Source organism: Boleophthalmus pectinirostris, unplaced genomic scaffold, assembly GCF_026225935.1.
Source record: "Boleophthalmus pectinirostris isolate CB_2022bp ecotype Guang Dong unplaced genomic scaffold, ASM2622593v1 HiC_scaffold_21, whole genome shotgun sequence".
Classification (NCBI taxonomy): domain Eukaryota; kingdom Metazoa; phylum Chordata; class Actinopteri; order Gobiiformes; family Gobiidae; genus Boleophthalmus; species Boleophthalmus pectinirostris.
Window position 1 is genome coordinate 10,875,742 of NW_026571175.1, and position 22,729 is coordinate 10,898,470.

The 22,729-nt window shown below is 37.7% G+C and overlaps 1 protein-coding gene across 1 annotated transcript in view; it reads right to left on the bottom strand.

Moving 5' to 3' along the window:
- LOC110153754 (ubiquitin-conjugating enzyme E2 E2) overlaps positions 1-22,729 on the bottom strand; it is a 91,910-nt gene that overhangs the window by 18,412 nt on the left and 50,769 nt on the right. Inside the window, exon 4 of the mRNA XM_020917675.2 lies at positions 2,910-3,042. Coding sequence (XP_020773334.1) covers positions 2,910-3,042 — 133 coding nt within the window. The remainder of the gene's footprint in view (positions 1-2,909; positions 3,043-22,729) is intronic.

Sequence of the window (22,729 nt, forward strand, 5' to 3'; positions counted from 1 at the left end):
AACAGGCGAGGACTGGTGGGTAGAACTCAGTTACATTTATTCAGTTACTTTTCTGACAGCATACATTTTTTCTACTTGAGTTTTTTTTTTTTAAGTAACAGCACTCTTATTTGAGTACTACAAGTAGACAATATGAAATTATTTGGACATTTGTGTTTCATATACTTCTCCATATATAATGTAGATATAATGTAGCTTTTCACATTTTTGTCTCTATTCCAGATTTTGTGCATTCTTTAATGTTTTGAACTTCAAATTATAAATCAGACTTTACGTCCCAATAGTTACTCTTTAAAGGGACATAGGACCTCGTTTCCTAGTTAGCCAGGGTGTTGGAGACGTGTGTAGACACTTTTTAAAATATTCCATCCAGTCCTTGTATTTGCAGAGGTCACTGATGCTAGGTTAGTGCATGTCAATGGTCATAGTTAGCCTGTCAATAAAAACAGTCTTACCCACTCCATAAAGCACCCAAGGCAAAACAGTTGTAATGCAACACTGTCGATGTGAATGTCTGCATCAATAGAATCATTTTAGAAGTAAAACCAACCTTGCATTTGAAGGATTTATGTCTGAGCAGCAGCAGCAAGTTGTATTTCCTGATAGAAAGCTTGGCAGCGGCGAACTGATATCACCTAGCACCTATCTTACCCTCAAAGTAAAATTCTGCTGCTGCTGAGAAAATAATCCCTCAACATTCAATTCATGCGATGCAAGGTTAGTTTTATTTCAAACATTATTCTATCAACACAGACATTCACATTGATAGTCTGGCGTAATAACAGATTTGCTTTGGGTGTTTTGTGGAGTGGGTAAAACTGTTTTTAGTGGCAGGATAACTATGGCCATTGACATGCACTAGCCTAGCACCAGCGACCTCTACTAATACAAGGACTGGATGAAATATTTTAAAAAGTGTCTCCACACTTCTCCAACACTCTGGCTCACTGGGAAATGAGGTCCTATGTCCAAAATTCTGAACTGTCCCTTTAAGTTACCCTTACTTGAGTAGTAGTTTTTCAAATGATTTTTTTACTCTTACAATAATGCCTTTGACCACTACTTTCTACTTCTACTTGAGAAATATTAATCTGAAGTAACGTTATTCTTACTTGTGTGCAATATTTGGCTACTCTACCCACCTCTGTGTAATTGTGGTGAGTGTATAGCTATAGCATGAGCATTACACGTCACACACCTAGCCCACAAAGCCGCAGGCGGGCTGCTCGCTGGAGGCACGCCAAACACAGAGCTAGCAGCAAGCACGACAGGAGGAGAGCAAATAATTAAGATGCAAAAGCTGCTGTTTGGGATATTCTCACCGGTGTTCATGAATAATACAGACTGTTAGTTTTAACTGCGCTGTGTATGAGGCTCAAAGAGAACATTGTATACCCCTGTAGACCTATTACATGTACTATTATTGGCTATAGAGGAAAAAATCACCATAAAGCAAGTTTGATTTTAGCTTAGCATGTTAACTTGCACTATGGAAATTTTCTGCTGGGAGGGTCCACTTCCTGCTTGTCTCCATAGAGATGTTATTGCTTTTCCTTAACTTTTTCATAGTATGGCATTGACCTATTCTATTTTGCATTTATTCAACTTCAGGTGTTTTCATTGCTCAAAAAAAGTAAAAAAAAACATGCATTCTTATAACGAACAAGGTCATCTCCCCCCAGATCTGACCTGTAACTTGGCCCGGTGGCGTCACCCGCTTGTCTTCATGGCGATAGACACATTTAAATACTTTGGAACACTCTAGGCAAAAGCAATAACAACTTCCATGGAGACATTCCATAACAAAAGTTATATAGTGCACCATTTAGCCTTGTCCTAAAAACTTTATGTCATTTTAAAAGACAGAAAAAAATAAACTGAAATGTATTTACATTTCTAATCACTCAACACTAGTTTTTAAACACCATACATTACACAAATACCTCAATCAACATGATGTAAGAAAATCCACAAGAATTCTAAACCAGAACATGACCCACACAACAATACACAATTTTTTTCATGCCAGATGATCTATCTGTATTTCTGTGTACATTTAAAAATATGAAGTGTGTCAATATCCATGAATAAGCGATTAGACAGACAGTTGTTCTAAGTATATATTTTTTGTTATTCAGCCATTTTATTCAAGGTATGCCAAAGGACTCACGGCAAATTTACAGTAATGTTAAGTATAATCCATTGTCCTAGAAATACATAAAACAGCCCATATTATGATATTTGGATGTAATCTGGAGTTGTCTTTTGTTTCATTCACACATGTTTAACACACAAACCATATTTAGGACGAGCTCTTCTCTCAAACAAAAAACACTCTGTTCCATCTTGTGGAACAATCACTGGAATCATTTGGATAATTTCAGCTCTGAAACTGTCAAACTCTACTAAACAAAAGGTAAAAATTTAACTTGAAGACTAACGCTTCATGACATAACATGGAGGAACAGAGCATTGTCAACTTTGGTGATGTAGACAGACTAAAAATAAAGGTTTACTCAAACAAACAAAACACAACTCCAAGTGTTTTTGAGGAGCTTAGTACATTGTAACATGGGGTAATATAGAACCTTTAACAAATACATGTATTTCAGGAAAAGTGGAACATTTTTGAAAGGGCTATCTGGATTATGTAACAACTCTGATTGAGATCAAAATGAATACCATATTGCTCTTTCAAAAGTGCTATTTTGTCAGCTCTGTGGTTGAACAAGCCCCAAACAGGCCATTGTGGTTGGATGGTGAGGGTGAAAAGCTGACAGCCTGCTGGGACAATGCCGCTATTGTTCCCTGCCCTGAGCGTGCCGAGCGGAGGGGCGAGGAGGAATAGGAGGAGGGGGGAGGCTGAGGAGAGGGTCTGGACCAGTTCACTGCCACGGGGCTCCACTCACCTTCGGAGGTTTGAAGGGGTAGTCTGGAGTGAAGGCGATGTCCAGGAAGAAGACCCCTCCCTCATACACAGAGCCGGGGGGCCCCAGGATGGTAGACCTCCACTCGTAGATGTTGTCTCCTTTGGGACCGGCGCTGCATTTAAAACACAGAGAGAGAAATAGGATAGGTTTAATCTGGAGCAGCAGGAGGCTCAGAGGAAAAGGAGGGTTTAATAATGCAACTGGATCCTCCCCACGGCGTAGGGCCAGGGTGAATAATGAGTCCAATAATCAGCCGATAAATCAAAACAGTTTGTATGTGTTAGGAGACGACCTGTGGCAGAAAGGAATTGGCACTGATCAAATGTAATAATGAACATTTTGTTTTTCCTCAGTACAGATATTAAGGCTGCAGTCGACTATTACATATCTCTATGCATCTGACCCCAACTGCAATCACAAACAAAATAAAAACAACCATTTATGCAGAAAAACTACTAGGAAACAATGTATTTATATAAAGACAGATTAAATTTGTCAATCATGAGTTTAATCTGACATGATTATTCAACTGAACAACTAAAGGACTACAGCCCTAACAGATATGTTGTAAAAGCATTACAAGCGTCAAAATAGGACCACTGTGTGCTGTCTGCATCTTAAATGTTTTTATCATCTACGAACTAGGAAGTAAAGCTGGTGCGCTGTAAGCATTCTTGTAATTGTGACTATTACCATTAAGGCAAAACTCCACTACGGCCTCTCAAAGTTGTAAAAAGTTCTTGTAAAATTACTGCGGTGAGTAATTAGGATGGTAGGAAAGTGTTTGGAAAGTGGCTAATAACTTTAGACCACTGCAAACTGTTTAAAATGAATCAGTTCTGTTTTCTCATTTTTAACAAACTCAAAACAGATCAAAACAGCTCATTTAATGCAACAAAGTGTAATCCACAGATTTGTAGTGTTGCACCATAGCATAAGGATAGACTGTAGCAAATACTAGTAATGTATTCTATACACTTTACAGGCCTCAGTAATGAGTGATTGATCTCCGGCTTCAACAATTTACTGAATGTCTCTCCCCACTCTCTCCTCCATTTCACGCTTACATTTGTCCTGTCCAACACACAACTGCCACGGTTATGAATTCAATAAAATACGACAAAACCTGGCACTTACTCACTGCCGTATAAAGCAATATGATGACATTTTTATTTAAACCTGTACAAACAACTGCCACTTTTTACTGTAAATTTGACGTTAGTGTTTTTTACGGTTTGGGAAGTGCAGAGGAGCGTAAAGCACACACAGCTGTGCTAAGAGGCGCTCTGATCCAATCCCATTTTGTGTTGGAATTAGGCCAGATGCCCCTGTTGGGTACACTCCTTCACTCTCATCACTTACACACAAAGCCCAGTAGAGGAAAACCAATGCGTACGACACACATGTGCAGTAAGAGAATGAGAGGACTACTGAAGCATTAGGAAGCAGCTCATGCTAGAATGCAGACATGCTCCGAAGGTGGATAAAAATAGCAAGAGAGAGATGGATGCTGGTCTGATGGGGACGACTTGGCAGATTATTCACTAAGCCCTGAGTAATGGGTTGACCTTCTGTGACGAATGCATAAATACAGTCTATTGATGTTGTTATGTCAGATAGCACCCGGAACCTGCAGTCAATTGTTTTAGGTCAGGATATGATCTGAACAAATAAGTGACTCTGACTGGGGCGTCAGTATGACCCCCAATTTACATCAAAGCAGTAACAGCATGTAAGCGCAGCAGCATACGCGTAGGAATCACTTTTATTACTAACCGGCCGGACAGTCTATGCCAACAATGTAATTCATCCGATCAACAATGAATATGTATGCAATGAAAAAGCAATCTGGTGTTTTACGGTGACAATATACTATGTCAAGTTTAAACAAGTGTATGGCGTTACAGGAGGAGCTCTGATGCCTATGAACTGACGCTTCTAAATATACCTACACGGAGAAATTCCATCACAAAAGCTACATAGTGTTTTATTTAACCGTGTGCTCAATAGTTTATGTAAATATAAAAGAGAGCACTCATTTTTACACCCTATATTACACAAGAAAAGCCACAAGAATTCTAAATCAGAACAAAACCCACACAATACACACATTTTTATGCCAGACAATGTGACAATATGCAGTGTCACATTTAAACATTGTATAGCATTGGAGGAGCAGCTCTGGTGCCTCTGGGGTATGAATTGACGCTTCTAAATATACCTGCACATATTTTGCCTATGTTATGTGCTGCTGTAGCTCCAGGTATAAATTCTGGATCTGAAAGGAAATCTCACTTTTACATGTACCGGTGTATTAATGATTATTAGCACTGCTGTATAATTGATTAAAGTTAAAGGTGCACTATGTAACTTTTCAGTTGGAGGTCTGGCATTGTCTTGTTTCTTTGGAAATGTCATTGCTTTGCTTCAAATGTTCCACTGTATGACATTAAACCTTGCATTTATTAAATTACAGGTGGTTTTATAGATCAAAAAGACCTAGAAAAACAGGCATTCTGTCTGTGCCTCTCCACAGATCTGACCTGTAATTTGGCCCATGTTATAACATTGTTTTTTCATCAAAAACATGCAGTTGCATTTTATTTCCTTCATTTATTTTCTGTAAAAAGTAATTAGCCTCTGACCCTCTGGAAAAAATATCCTTTAAAATTTCCCAGAATTGTTACGTCACAGAAACACTGCGCACTTTTTAAGTTCAGCAATCATCACTAGAGTTGTTTAAAGCATTGAAATTGCATTCATTACAACTGCATCCTTATATTAACATGACCGGGCATGTTCGTTATAAGCAAATATGTTTTTTTCCCACATGGTAATTCCTTCTTCTGTCAGAAGATGGAGCCCTACACCAGATTCCAGCATGGGCAGCACCCAAGCTGGAAAATGTCTGATTTTACAAATGGTCATTATTTTAAGTTCTAAAACATGAGATGCCAAAGCAAAGGTAATCAAGAGAAGATTTAAAGGTTAGTAAGAACACAAATAAAGAAAATTGCAATTAGCAAATCACAGTGACTAGTTTAGGGCTTTAGTCTATCAGCCATTAATTTAAAAGTTCAGATTTTAGGAATGAATACTTGATTGATGGATTGACCTTAATAAAAAATCTAAATAAAATTTTGGCCAAGTCTCCCAGCCCATGAACATGGATACTGCCTAGACCAAAACCTTGCAGCCTAAACTTGGAAAACATGATTGATTCCATTACAAAATGCCAAAGTCAACTTTCCATAAATACTAAACATGCAATATTTATACACATTTCAACACACCATCATTTATCCCACTCTTTTTACATCTTCTCCTCATTTGTCTATTTGCCCAAAACAACCCGCAGCGCCACATTTATTTCAGTCCTGTTGAAAATTTCATCACTTTAACTAACAACTCGGGCTGATTCAATCCACAAATGACCGCTAATGGCCTTAAGAAACCCTTTTAGTCAAATCCTATTGCGAGCTAGACGTCTCAATCAGCGCCTGGACCTTTAAGCCTGGCTAACCACTCATTTTTCTTCCGCCTCTGCGTCGTACCACATCTGCTAATGTTTAAAGTGGCTATACCCGATTTTTTTTCTGTGCAGTTGAGCAACGTTAATTTTACCCCATAACAGATATATTGTATAAGCAGCTCTTTAAGGTGGAAATGAGACTGCTGTATAGGGCGGCAAGATAAAGAAATTGTACTGTAATCGCAATTGCAATGGATGCAATTAGAGAATCTCAAAGCGAGCAGTTTTTGAAATACAACCATTTCCTTCACATATTATTGTAAGATTACTGTAAATTTGACAGGTTAGGCCATTTGCGTCTTTTTGTCAATTCTCTAAAAGTGTTTAAAATGTGAACTTTGAGCTAAGTCTTGTGGTGAATAATTACAATGCTAGTCCTAGAATAAAGTGAAGAATGTGAAGTGAAGAATAGCAGGACCACTGAAAACCATTTAAAATGAACTAGTTCTGCTTTTCACATTTGGAAGACAGTAAAAATCTGATAAAGTGCTCTTAAAGTCCCTCCTTCATTGCTTTACGTCTCCCCTCTTGCTGAAGTCTGGTACAGTGGCTGACAGGACAACAGATTCAGGGCTGGGAGGAGACAAGCATCTATATTTTTACCTCGCCGGCTGTGGAAAGCTGTCAGAATGATAAAGAGCGTGGGGCTGTGAGATTCACCTCGGGGTGCGAAAACTCTTATTTATCCTCGACAACTTGACTTCTTCTTAGATTCACTTCAATGGCTTATAGTTATCACAAACTCTCCCGACTGCTTTGAGAATGCTAAACTGAGTGTGAATGTGTGTACAGTAGATTTGTTGTTCTTTTCACATTGTAAGTAGTTTTTAAGTGAAAGTGATGCAGTTAGTATGAATGTACTCAAAGTTCATTAAACTATGGAAATGGTATGGTTGTAAATACCCAGATATAAATAGATACTAAATCTAACTGATACAAGATACTCATTTGAGCAGATATTTTAGAGATTTTAGTATCATATTATAGTATCATATATTGGGACATATAATGACTTTGAACCATGTTATATTAGAGTGTGGTCATCATTAGCTTAGACAAAGTTGCATATCTATTTTTAGTTAATAAAAATAAGTACATGAAAAATGGCTTCCATTTATTTTCTCCCAAGGCACTATGCAATGTGTTTTCCATCCGTTCAAATAAATATTTTTCTAGAGCCTGAACTGCTGTTTTGTTGTATTTATATCAACACCTAGATAAAAATGTTGTAATCACATATAGCACCAGATTCCACCAGAACGTTACTCACATTTTCATCCAAAGTGTTAGCTTAGTCTTTTAGCTTTTAACGTTGTAAATGTTGCATGTTTTAACTTGATCATCAGCCTGGGGAGAACATTTCCATACTTGCAAATCAGCTGCATCTCTGTGAATACTAATCACCTACCAGCAAATTGGTTTAATGTCAAAATCTGCATAGCAAACACACATTTAAAACCTTTGGCTCCATCTTTCAAAACAAATAAATTCATTTCTATGTATTTGAAAAAGCAAAACAGGTAACTCAATACATCCAGGTCACATTGACACAGGCTTGAATGTAATTTCCTCTTTCCTGCCTGGTCCGATTCCACTAAATGTCACTCTAATTGATGCAATAAACTGTGACGGTTATTGATGAAAATGAATGCGTCATCTGAACGTTTTTTTTGTCAGGTTTAAAGCTTATTTAAAGATGTCATCACTCCAGCGGGCAGACAGTAACAGATTCTGATATTAGGAGTGGAGCGCTCAATAAACACTGCATTAGATTAGAATCAGTAAACATTAGGCTGTGTGGTGGTTGCTTAGTCACACATTTTTCTTCCAGTAACAGCGGTAGATTTTTACAGCTTGTGAAATGTAATATTTGTTTGACTCTGCTGTGCAATCGGACACCTTTGTAACACGACTATATTAGAGTTTCACCTGTTCCACCTCTGCAGATCTCAACTTGCTATTTCGGCAGCGTCAAAACAACAAAATCTAAAATAGCAGCCTTTTACAGAATCGCTCATCCAGTGCCCATCTACAACGAAGGTGTAATTTTCAGTCTCCATTTAGTCACACACTTAAAGCGATGAGTGCCATCTGGCCAAACATGGTGTCAGAAGTTGGGTTTGACTCCCATAGAGTTTGAATGTTCTAGTGTCTGTAGTTTTACTCTTGGAGCTCTGGTTTCTCCTAGCTCCAAAAGAAACACTGCAATTGCGATTAGACTTATGCTGTGTTATGTTTTAATAATAGGATCCTGTTCAGAAGTTCAAGTTCAAGTATGTATTTCAGAATGTGATTGTACAGATTTTAAATACAGGGTTAGCAGTTTTTAATGCAAAATAAGAATAAGGGAATTATGGTACTCAAAAAATTGCAGCCTTTGTGATTTGCTAATAGTGTCTATTCAAGTAGTAATTTCGATTTGATGGATTGATTAATCTTGCAGTCTTATCCAGCAGTAAAAAACTAAATAAAATCTCTGTCTGGTTGAAGAAATTTGCATTACAGAAGATGCAAGTGTTTCAGGATGATGAAAAGTTAGGAACATTGTCATGGTGGTTAATAATAATACATTTTATTTGAGCCTCCTTTCAAGACACTCAAGGTCACTACACAGCAATTTAAAATACAATACACAATAAAACCTAAATATATCTTTTGAACAGAAAAAAGTCCTCAAAACATTGAAGATAAGAGGAGCCTGAAACCAGCAATTCCTTTTACATGATTTAGTAACAAAGACGACATCACTATCGTTACTTTTTCTCACAGACTACAGTAAGGACTTTTCTCAGCCTATAATATCCAGTGGCGCTCAAATTTATTATCGCGAATTCCACCAGTGTATTGCACAATCACCGCTTTATGCTCATCTTTGGCTGCTTATTTGTCTGTGGCAATTTGTGCCATCTCTTGTGGCAGCTGTGCTTTCCTTTAAAAGTACACTGAGAGACTGGTTCTTTCACACACAGCCAGTTGTTGGGGGAGTACAAGTGACTACAGTTTGTGTGGAGAAAAAGAGCCAAAATCCACGTTTGACACCATATTCTGATCCACCATCTTTAAATGTTACATCTCAGCAGCAGCACATCTCTCATGTGTGACTAACAGGTATTCCTATAGGTTTTTGTATTTGTTTACAACTGAAACTAACTGGGGTCACTAAAGAAGTCTATTGGATTGTAGAGTGTGCCAATGTAGGTCTATAGTCAGTGAAAGAAAGTTTCATTCAACTGAAGTCCTGCTGTACGAATAGTTGACTAAAAAGGAGGCGTGGAAAAGCTTTCAATTCTACTACGTATCTGTATATCTGACCTCAACTGTACGCACAAGACTGCAACTGTAAAAACAACTATTTATACATAAAAAAGTACTAGGAAACAATGTATTTATATAAAGACAAATTAAACTTGTGAAAATATAAAATCATCAGCTTACTCACTAACTTCTCCTTTCCTTAAAATCTAAATCAAATGAGCGACAAATATGAATTTTGGTCGACTAAAACTAAATGACTAAAAACTTACAGTCTTAGTCAATGTACCTCTGTCAGATAAGGAGATAGGAGCCTTATATAGTGCATATGAAATATATAAATGAAAACAATTATTTTTTTCTTAATACTACTTCATTATCCCACTAAGCTCTGTCTGCCAGTGGTGCAATGGGAAAGTACCCTTATTTCTTCCATCAACTCAAAACACACTATAGGCTAATCCTCCTGACACAACCGAGATCAAGATAGATGGAGATGGTCCCCAGGTGCTGTACTGTGTCTGCTTACTAACCCCGACAGCACTGAAGAATGTATCCAACGCAGAGGACAGATTTCTTGATAGGACAATAAAGTACACCTGTCATTAGAGTATCAGCACATTAGGGTTGTCAAAAGTATTGAAAATCAGTTACTAAAACCAGTATCGAAAACAGACAGATTTGATTTTAAAGTAATCTTGAACTTTATCAATACCAGTATAGAACCACATGGTAACTTAAAGAAAGCACTATTAGATTGTGCTGAAAATTACATTCTATTGTCTGAGTGTTTTTTTTTCATCATTGTGGTATCAAATTTTTTATAGAGTATGGACCCTTTTCCCAAGTATTGAAATCAAGTTTGAAACTTTAGTACAACACTACAGCATACTGATAAGAGCTGTGATGTTATTTGAAATCCAAGGATATTACCAGCCCATTTGGCGCAGTAAATGTTCCCTCTTGTGTCAGAGATCAGCCACACTAATAATACTTGCTTGGTACATCTATAGAGCACAGAGTGACTCCATGCCTCTCTCCAGCTGTGCCTGGGAGCACTGAACGCTGAATCCACATTGGAGCGAGAGGGTGTCATGGCCGCCATTGTGCCTGTAATCTCTGGCGACAGCTTGTTAGGCCCGATGCAAAGTCACCTGGGGTTGCCTCTGAATCCTCCTATTTATCAAAGCAGTGGTTCGCTGTTAGCTCCTTTCAGGCTCGACTCCCCGGCTGCACTTTCCAACACATTTAGACAAGCGGCGGGGCTACACAAGCGCGGCCTTGTGGAGCTATCGCGCCAGCTGTCCCACTCAAGGTTAGAGTGGAGCTAGACACATTCACAGAGTAGTTAGGAATCAGAGAGCGTCCAATGTGCTCAGGCATTCAGGGGACCGTCCAGGAGAAGGTTTAGGCGAGTTCAATATTGACCTTGTGGATCTCTCTCCTCCAGGATTTCAGCTAAGAGAACCAGAGAAGAGGTTGAAAAAGTACTTCGAAAATCAGATGGTTAAATGGTGCGGTTTTGTTTTATTCTGTGGAAGCAGTATTTCCCATTATGTGAGACTATGGTGGCCCCCCATACTCACGTTCTCACCAATAGTTCAAAAATATCCTGGACTATATAGAGTAGCGTAACAAAATTAGACTTGTCGCTCATTGTATCATCGTAACCATACAGATTTGACTAGTCAAACATGATTGCTTAATGATAAAATATAAGCAGTATGGGGCATTTATGGTTCAAAAATTCTATGAGATTAAATTATTGAAATAATAATAGATAGATATTTTATTGGTACAAAATGTGATGAACCACTGTGAAAGACATCTGTAAAATTATGGGAGGTATGACTCAAACTTACAACACTGTATATTGAAATGACTGAGCATAGTGACCTAACCCTAGGCCATGCTTCATTACAAATTAGGAAATGTTGGTAATGTGGAGATCATGCTAAGATTTTCCACAAAACATCACAAGCTAAATGATTTTGCCTGGATTTTAATGAACAACTCCATTAAATATACCAGTGGATTTCAAACAGAGAGGTTCCCACGCATAAAGCTTAATAGAAAACAACCATGAATGTCCTGCTCTTGAGAAAGTTTTACAATGCTCTATTGCCACACCAAATCCTTTTCATGACAGAGCTGGCAGGGTTTGGCACCAGATGTTGCCCTTGATGTGTAAAGCTTAAACTTGCAATGGCACATTGGCATCAGAAGTTCATTGCCTCACCATAATAGAGAGGAAGAGAGAGTCATTCTGCTTCCAATAGCAAACTCATTTTGAAAGACGCCTTAGGAAGGCAACTGCATTGTATGACCATAGCCAGAAACCATATATTGTGGAGTTGCATTTATTTTTTAACAAGGGGCTCATTCAACTTAACACTTAAAGCTGTTTCTCACATCACACACAGTACATGCATGTTTTGTTCATTCACATATTTAACACACAGACCTTGCATATTTAGGTGGAGTTCTTCTCTCAAACAGACTTTCAAACATTCTGTTCCAACTTGTGATGTCATGTGGTAATACAGAAAGTGCTCCACCGTGTTTTTAAACTCCATACGCCTTCACTAGATTTATTTGGAAGATTTCAGCCCTGGAATTGCCAATCTCTACTGAACTAAATGTAAAAGGTAGCTGTTAACTAAATGAAAACTACATCTTCATGACATCACAAGGTGGATCAGAGTATTTTGAGCCCTGGAGATGTAGACTAATAACAAAAGAGTAACTCAAACATGTATGAATGAAAACATAACTCCAGGTATGTTTCTGATGAGGAAACAACATTATGACATGACCTGAAAATAGCGTAATATGGGTCCTTCAAACTTTGAAGAGAATCCTATTATAAAAACATAAATTGCAAATCGAATTCCAATCGCTATGCACGTAATAGATATATGTATAGTATAATGCAATAATGCTGTACAATAGCCCATTCATAAACTCTCAAGCCTGTGAGGAGCACTGCTTTTACAGACTCAGTGAAATAAATGAGCTATTTCAATACCATAAGAAACCCCATTATCATCCCATCCCTATTTGTGATCAACCTTCAGTCCTTATTAAACAAACTGTTGAGCACAAATTGATATCTTCAGTTTGTCATGTATTACTGCTCTTCTGTTGTATTTAATGTTCAAAAGCCCAAACAGAACACAGCAGTGCAGACACTTTGCTGTTATTGTGAGCCAAGAAAGAGCTCTGGGACTCTCTCCAGCTCTATGAATCCACAATGATAAACACTCCTTCACTCACACACACACACACACACATACGCGCACACACACACACACACACCGTTATGTTTATGGAGCGCAGAGGGGACGCGCAAACAATACACTTTGCACAGATTGCACCAACGCCTTGAACAGTGAAGGACAGAATAATGCAGTGTACTCAAAATGATGGCGCCCCTTTCGACATTATAAACAAAAAATCCGCATCTTCAACTGTCTGTGTGAAGACGGCAAGTTGGTTCGCGATAAATATTTTTGAATTGGCTTTGCACTTTTGTTGGCGCACTGATAAGTGATGACGGCACCCTGGCATGAGAAGTTAGGCAGGCAACAATGAATTTTTAATGGATGAAAGATATTGCGTACAATAGAGAAATGGGACGTCCATGTCAGCTCAACAGATGACTTAAAAGTAAAAGGTTTTGTATGCTGTCAGTAAGAGGGCAAGTGATTCATCTGATTTTGAACATCTTAAAAACTTGAAAAACAGAACGAGTTAATTTCAAACAGTTTGCAGTGGTCCAGAATTATTCCTCACTTACCTTATGCATTTGGAACTTCCTAATTATTCACCATGATGAGTTTACAAATGTTTTTCACAATTCTCAGAGACCAGTGTGGAATTGCCATAATGGTAAAACTAACAATACTTAGCATGCTAATGTGCACTTCCTGATTATCGGAAAATCAGATTTTATAATTTGAGGCAGACAGCACAAAGCGGACTTATTTTCACCTTAAGAGCTGCCTGTACAATATATCTGTGCTGTGGCAAGACATACTGTATTTTTCACTAATACTTGGAAAAAAAATTGGATACAAGGCCATTATTATTTCCTTTCATTCTTATTTCATTTTTATTCTTTCCTGTCACTGTAAGCTGCTTATACAAGGGGAGCTAAATTAAATAAGTGTTTTATAATGGCTTGGATTTGTATTGCGCTTTACAAGGTCAGCAAGCTTTTGTAAATTATAAAAAAAAAATATATATATATATATATTCACTAGATAGTTGTATTCTGTTCATTTCCATGGAGATGATATTGTGTTGGCCGGAATGCTACACAGTACGGCTGGTTTAACCTTATCTCCCCAGAGATGAGCAGGTGATGCCAACAAGTCAAGTTACGGGTCAGATTTATGGAAAGGCGAGCCTATGTGTCATACTTTATCAATCCTGAAATTTGTCCTCTGGGACCCATCTCCAGATCTTGAACTATATGCTTAGTCAGAACCATCCAAACTTACCTGTTGTATGTGTTAGTTTGATGGGGGAAAACAAAGTGCCTGGAGGAAACCAACCAAGACATAGACACAGAAAGGCCCTATGCTGGCCAAGACGCCCGGGAGCTTCTGTCTGCAAGGGTGTCAGCCACTCAGATAGATGCGTTTAGTAGCCAGGAGAAGCAATAACATCTCCATGGCGTCAAGCAGTTGTACCCCTCACCAGAAAAGTTAGACATTGCAACTTTAAGATTTCTGCAGTAGAAATAATTGTCAATGGCTTATTTATCTCTTGTCAGAGAAACAAGTCCTTTCTCATCTTTAGACATTGTACGACGAGCACAATAATCCATCTTAACTGAAGATTTTAGTAAACACACATTATGTATTGAAAAATCACTAGAGACAGCATCTTTTTGTTCCACTGCACCGTAAAATGACAAAGTGCCTGCTCCGAATGCACAATAACACTACAGCTCTGACAACACGCTGGAGGGACACCTGGTGAGTCAGACCTGTAAGTGGACTAAAGAGCGCGGTTTATCTGGACCTGTGGGTTAGCCCTGACCTCTGCAGAGCTCACCGTGGCATCATTTATCACTGCCCCCGTGGGCGTATCAATAGCTGCGTTAGCTAATCAATTTAGCTAATGAGACTGAGTGGCAGAGAGCGCCCACACTGTCCATCTCCATTAGATCACCAACACCAGCACTACGGAACTCACGAGTTACTAAAAAACAAAGAACATTTTTAAAAAGTGATCAGTGTTAATGTTTCTAATAAAGATGATGATGATAGCATGTTTTTATTCCTCAAAACCGCAGCTAGCAATTTGTGAAATTTTGGCTGTTAGCAAATTGGCAAGGTGGCCTACATAAAAAGTAATAAAGGGCAACCAATATGGGTTCATTCATGACCAATGTCGATACAGATTGTTTAGAATCCAGGGGAGCTGATGGCTGCCAGTATTTTGGCCTGATATGTAGGGTCAAATTTGATTATTTTCCTCAAATTATATAATTCACATTTACTATAAACTCACCCACAGCCCTTTTTACCATAAACTTATGTGAGAGCTGCTGTGTAGTCACACTTTACGCCGCGTCCTCTTCATAGTAAAGTGCTCAAATAAGGCTTTATGCATATTTTTTTCGGCATCTGGTTGACTCACACAAAAAATGCAAATATCAGCCTGATCCGTCTATCTCTAAAAAGTAATAATTATGTGAGAAGATGCTGATAGAGCCTCATTAAAGGTTTGCTGCCTGCTTGTCTCTATGAAGATATGATTTCTTTGCCGGAAAAGTTCCTCAGTATGGCATTAAATGTATCAATCATGCATTTAATCAATCAATTACAGGTGGTGCCTTTGCACGGATCTGACCAGTAACTTCCTTCACCTCCTTGAGATAGAAACGTTTAATGCCATACTCTGGAAGATTTCTAAAAAAAAGAAAACTATTTTTTAAATGCTAAAATGGTTAAATAAGACCATTTTTAGTTTTTCAAAGACTTGCATAGAAATCTTTTGGCCAGTCTCCTGATCGTGCTAGAGGGCTATCCGTAAAGGTCATTTGCATGTCTCGACTCAACATGTTGACACTGCGGGCATGGATTAACCTACACTGGTTTCCAAGGGCGACGGGGGAACAGTGGGCCCCTTATGTGCCTCACTATCCGACAACACAACACGGTCTCCCAGACACAGTCATAAACATGTGCGGTTAGCATGCTCAAGGCTAGGGCTTGTTTAGGATGATGTATTGGGTGCTAAGTGAACCTTCGCGAGCAGCCTGTTTTTCATTAGGAGTCGCACCTGTAATGTGTTTATATTTAGAATGGGACATAATAACCATTGCAGTGCCTTGTGAAGTCGGACACTTAAGGTGCATTCAGGGTGATTATCTCTGTGAACAACTCCCATTGCTTCCCATGATGACAGTTGCAATAAAGTTTAATAGTGATTTACATGCATTTCACTTTTCAATTATGTTTTACTGGACGAACAGTATTTAATTAATAAAATGTGTGTAATATGGACCCATTCAATTGTAGTATTATAAAGAAGGCCTATTGTGCTTTTATTATTGTGCTGTGTCTGCTATATAGCTATAATCTATCACACCTGTGGATCATTATGTTATATTTTGCAGATTTTCATTTCGCAATATTCATCTAAAACACATAGCGAGTAGCAGATTTTATTTTCCATTTGTACCAAAATGAATACAGGCTGCTGCAGAATCCTGCGCATATCACCGATTAAGAAAATCTAATTGGAGAAAGATGTAAGTAGAGAGTGGTGGGCGTATGCCGGTGGCAGTGAAAACAGGGATTGATTGTCAATATGGCGTTTTGAAAATAAGCGATTAAAGATTTCTTAAGCATGGACAAATCACTCTAAATACAACTTTGGGTGAGTAAATGGTGAGGGGAAACAATTGTAAAGAGGTTAAAAGCCCTAAAAAGTTGATTTTGCATTTAATATTAATTAAGTTAATCATCTAATTACAAATGAGTCAACACTTTGAGTCATTTTGAAATACAAAATATGAGTTTAAAGGGAGAATGGACTGAATGCTTTGGTACAGTATTTAATACATTATTTATAAAATTTTCCACTGAAAGTATATTGTTAATCTTTGCACTATCCTTGTAAGGGGACAGATAAGTGAAGCTTTTCTATTTGTTGAATTATTATTTGGCATGAGTACAGTTTTTCAACTCCCATTATAACCACAATAAAGGTGTACTTTCTAATCCTTGTCTTGAGTGTATACTACACTCCAATAGTGTTGTCATGATACTAAAATGTCAAACTTGATTTCGATATGAACAAAAAGGCTTGATATTCAATTGTCATTTCAATAGACAACAAAACACTCTTTCTCAACACAATACAATAAATACAATGTATTTCTCAGCACAAAATAAATATCTCTTTAAAACTAACATGCAGTACTGATAAAGATCTAAAACTACTCAGAATAGGTCAGTTTCTGTCCTGATTATCCAATTTGTTTTGAGTATTAGTGTCTGGGTTTTGATTATTTATGACCATATTTGCCAACCATTTAAATTTTATATAATCTTAATTAGGGATGGGCATTCGATGAAATTTTCTTAATCGATCGTCGGAAGAATTAACGATCGATTATCGATTAATCATTAACGTTTTTATATTAAAAGGATCATCATTATTATTACTATCTGCGCTACTAATCTGCATAAATAAATTCAACTTTACGACATATAAACCATGACTCTAGAGCCACATCAATCCGTTTGACATTATAATGTGTTTAATTCAGTTTTGCGCAACTCTCACAGAAACAAAACTTAAAACCGCATTGCTAATTTGCATAAACTCAGCGAAGATAAAAGTACAGCTCTTGTGTCGCTGATGCAGTCAATTTCTGTAGGATTAAAAGACATGACTCAGTGGAATACAGGTTAGTGTGACCATATTTGCGCGACTCTCACCTGGCAAAGCTTTTTCCCACTGGACACAGAAACATATGTGCTGCTTTGTACACTGTGCACATGGACTCCCACTTGTCCCGAACGCAACGGAAAGCGGGGAATTTCTTGTATAAGTCATCGTTAAATACACATTTGTGCTTCGGTACGCTGCAGACTGACCGACTGTTTGTGTTTGCTCGCTCCTTCTGAGTGCAGAGAGACACATGTACGGACCCGTTTGGTCACGCTACACACAGCAACCTACATTCGATTTGTCAATTAAAATGAACGTAATTGATGAAATTCTTAATGATCAATTATCGATTAATCGATTAATCATGCCCATCCCTAATCTTAATTCAATTCCACAATCCCTTGACCAAATCTACTTAAACTTAAAATGAACTGTGGAATCTTTTTTTCCAACTTGTACATACGACCCATACTCCACCAAGCTATCTGGATTACATTATAGTGTATACTCCCTGCAGTTATTGGACCCCCCGTGTCTTATCCGCAGACAGAGGCAAACAGAGGCAGACCAGAGCTGTCTCTCCACACTCAAGGGCACTGCGCAAATGTCACAGTCCCTCCAGGGAGCGTACACAGCCTCAGCGCTAAATCTATTAGCAACACGTAAACACAGAAACACACACAGACAGGCTGTAGGTGACACGGGTGGAGGGGTACGCACATTGAATAATACTGTAAAAGGTTGAATGGTTAATGTGCACATGAACATGACAGGTTTGGATGAGCTATATTTCAGATTTGACTAAAAACCTTGCTCTGTAGTTTCTAGTTTTGTTTCTGTCAGAAAACTGAACTGTCAGAAAAATAATTATCTCTGCATTTTGGATAAAACTGACAGTTGAAGGGATAGTTCGAGGCAAAGCAGTAGACGAGGAGGGCCATATGAGGCTTCTTGCCCGAGGGCCCCAAATTTCTGTCTACGGGCCTGGATAGAGGTATTCTGTTTTAGACATTGCTGCTACTTCCTGTACTTTAAAACATTCATGAATAAATAAATAAATAAATATAAACTCTTAAAAATGCTTAAAAACTCCATGAAATAGTCCAGGTTTGCAGTGAACAGAACAAATAATAAACATGTTTAAAGTGCCAAATTATTAATGGAAAATATACCAAACTGGGCAATGACATTCACCCTCAGTCTTCTTTGAGTGTGTCATAGTTTTAAATTTAAAATATGTTTCTAAAATAAAGTTGATATATGTTTAGTTAAAAAGTTAAAATATCTTCAGTTCTACATCTCTACTTTTTGTAACTTTTGTAACCAATACCAAGTGTTTTAAATTTCTAAATATAGTTGTAGTAGGGCAATAGTTTATGTTAAAAATGTGTCAACCAAGTGCCACTCCACCCAGTAAATACTACAGTGTCTTTGGGGAAGGCACCCTGAACCACATTTAAAATCAGCAACAATGAAAGAATGGACAAGATTTAGTTGCATGCACTGACAGGCCATTCACTACATCTTGAAACCATTTACAAATAAAGAGATTATAGAGGCCATATACTCCACAAACCCTTCCGTCGGTAGCATTCTTGAAGATATTACTATTCCAATGCAGGCTAATCCAATTCTACCGGCATTCCAGATTACAAGATTACAGGATTAACAATACACGATACAGCACTTATCAACAAAGCTCCCAGCAAGATTTTTTTTTCACAGTAGCTGTTGAGAAAGTGCCCTCAGTGAACCACAATGCTAAAAATGTCCTATATAAAATCTCTGAGGTCAAATTATGGATTTTAATTCAATGGTTTTAATCCACTCCAAGATACTTCTGACTCCAAGATACTAGACAAAAAGCCCACCAATTGTCAACCAATTGTACAACATGAATATATGACAAAAACAAATTTCTTAATTAAAACAACACAATAAAATATCATGATTTAATTTTGGTGTGGAGTTTTTAATGAACTCAGTCTACCTTATTTAAAGAAATTTATAAAAAGAAAAGTTATAAAGGTCCTCTGTGTTTAGAAAAACAGCTCAGTAGGAATGCACTGTTCCAATACTAGAAGTACTGTATATCTACTAGTATTGGACATTGATGAGATATTGAAAAATTTGCTCAATTAAATATCAGATTATACATGCTATTTTCAGTCTCTAGTATTGATTGATATTAGGTATCGGCAGACACTTAAAACTATAGCAACAAAAACTATATCGGAATACATCACCATGTATGACATCAATATTGAGAGGTTGTTGGTCTAACTTCCTCTGTTTTTATGTATAATGAGTGGGCTGGTGTGTCAAATTGTATAACTGTTGCTTTTCCTAGTCTTGTAGATTCTTTGACATTAACCTGCCAATGAACTGAAAATCACCCTCATTGCCATAATTTTTACTTATTTAAGCAAATATAATTTGTCCATTTACAAATAAATGAAACAAAACAAAACAAAAAGTCCAGCTCCAAAGGTCCAGGCATCAATAACACTGAGATGTTACAATGACAATGGTGGTTTGAAAAGACAACAGTGGGTTCGCTTGTGCATTATCAGCCATCAGCAATTTTAGCGATTCTTGGACCTCACCCTGGAGAGGTTTGACCGGGTTTGAATCTTGACCCTTGACCTTTGTTGCCGTTTCAAAGAAGGAAATGGTGTGCGTGATCGATGCTGGAATTTCAATTGTCCAATCTTGTTGAGAAAATAGAAAGATGACTGACAGGGATGTTGTGTGTTTAGATAAGAGATATTTATTGATTCTTTTCTGTAGAGATTAACTAATATCATACGCAACAATGCAGCTAAATTGTATTGGGATTATCTTTAATATAACATGTCATTGCTTTGCCACTATCCTAATGTTAAATCAAAGAATACATCAAACAAATTGCAATATATATGAGCTCTGATCTTCACCCGGAATGTACTGTTACAGTGAGTGATAGGGACTTTGAGTTGGTGAAAGTATCAGATCGCAAAGGCTGCAATTATTTCAAAAGTATAATAGGATGTACTTTAAATAAACTTTAATACGTCTTTTTTACAAAAAGTTCTTGTTGTACCTGTAGTTTAGACATGTTCTGAAAATGCATTCTTGTATTTCTTTTTCATATTTCAGTCTTTTCTCAACTATTAGTGTTCCAGATATAAATTGCAAATTGAATCACAGTCACAGTTCTTATGAAAAAAATCATAAACAGATTTTTCCCCAAAACTGTGTAGCCCTAGTGAGTATGTGATTACTGGTTTTATAGTCTTTCAAAATGAATGAAAACAGTGAAATTTTACACCAAATAATACTTCTAATAAAATAATCTAATTAAGATTCAAGTTTTATCACATTTGTAACTCTTTTTTCTTCCACCTTAACTTTTTATTCCCAACTTATACACAAATTAGCACATGTAACACAAAATGTCAAAAGACCAGTCAAAAATCTTCCATCCACTAGACCTTGTTAGCACATATCATGTTTTCAAAGCCTCGTCAGCGCGTGCACATGAAGCAGCGATTCAATGTCGGCGTTGTGAATGGGGCACTCCTCAAGGACATGCCCCCAGAGCGGACACATGAAAAGACTGGGAGAGGAGGTGACGGCCCGCAACCACGGAGATAAAAGCTCCATTGACTCCTTTGTTACGTTGAGTTAAAAAGCCCCTAAGTGTTGGCTTGCGCTTCGTTTCGTCCGCGGTCCACATGCTCCGGAGCGGCCGTGTGCTGGTAGGTACGACGCCCTTTGACCTTTGAATCAGCTCGAAGCCAATTCACTTTTCTTTTGTCTTTTCCGGGGGTAACCTAGCAACGCTCCATCCCCGCTGTGACAAAGTGTGTGTGTGTGGTGTGTGTGTGTGAGTTTGTGCCGCCGGACCGATTTCCATGGTAACGTTGTGTGTGTCCTACAAGCACCGACAGCACTCGAGAAAACACTTACCTGAGAATAGTTTGGATGGAAGCTAAACAACAATAATAATAGGCCATCCAATGTCACTGGAGGCTTTAATGGTGGACAAATACTGTAGAAGGAAGGTTTCCAATTAGTTGATAGCAGATTGTGAAATGGGCTTGACTCTACTTCAGTGCATACAGGGACAAGCAAACTATTCAGGCCAGAGGGACATCAGCTTCTACCGCACCATTCAGTTATCTACAGCCCTTTGTGCACAATGTTAGGTGGAATACAGATGAAACAAAACAAATCTAACTACATCACATTTGATTGGTGCCCATTATAGGTAAGAAAATTTCAGACAGCCTCTCAAAAATACTTTAATTAAGTAATTATTGTCACGTAAAGACACTGCAAAGTAATTCCTTACAATAGTTCAATTGAATATTTAAATACTTCTAAATTTCTTTGTGCCTTTTGTGCAAAATCTTTGGGGGAATTGAATCATAATCACTTTGACGATCTGCTATTTTGGTTATACTGTCATATAGTGGGAATATTTCAAGATTAGCAGATTGTCCCTCATTCAAAAGTTCCTCCTACAGGCCAAAGAAGAGTCAGGTTTGTGGCAATACAAGCTCGCTCAAAACAGGGGCACATGTTTTTTATTTTTCCAGTGCAATAAACACAACTAAAATGAAAAAAAAAAGTAATTAAAAAAAATATTAATAAGAGTGCAGAAGAGATGAGAATGCCCAGGTAATACACAACATGTCTGATACTGATAGAAATGGGGTACACATTTACTAATCATAATAATTTGAACAGTAAAAGCAGAAATTGCTTGCCAATTACATGCCTCTCCTTTCACCAAAAATCTATTTGCTCAACAGTCAACTTCTTCTATATTATGACACCTAATGATCTCACATCTAAAATGATCCGATGACTCTGTGCTAGTTGTCAACCTTCAATTATCTTCAACTATTTGCGAATCACACCCCCAAAATACCCCCGCAACGAAAATAAACACATCCTAACTACTATGAATAGCCTCTGTAAGCAGTTAGTAGACATTTGCCTAGCTGCGTATTACTTTCACAGTTATGATTTGAGCTAATAATAGGTATAGCAGCAGTAGCATTTTGAATGGGCGACGGGAGGCAAATGTCTTTATGATAACCTTTAGCGG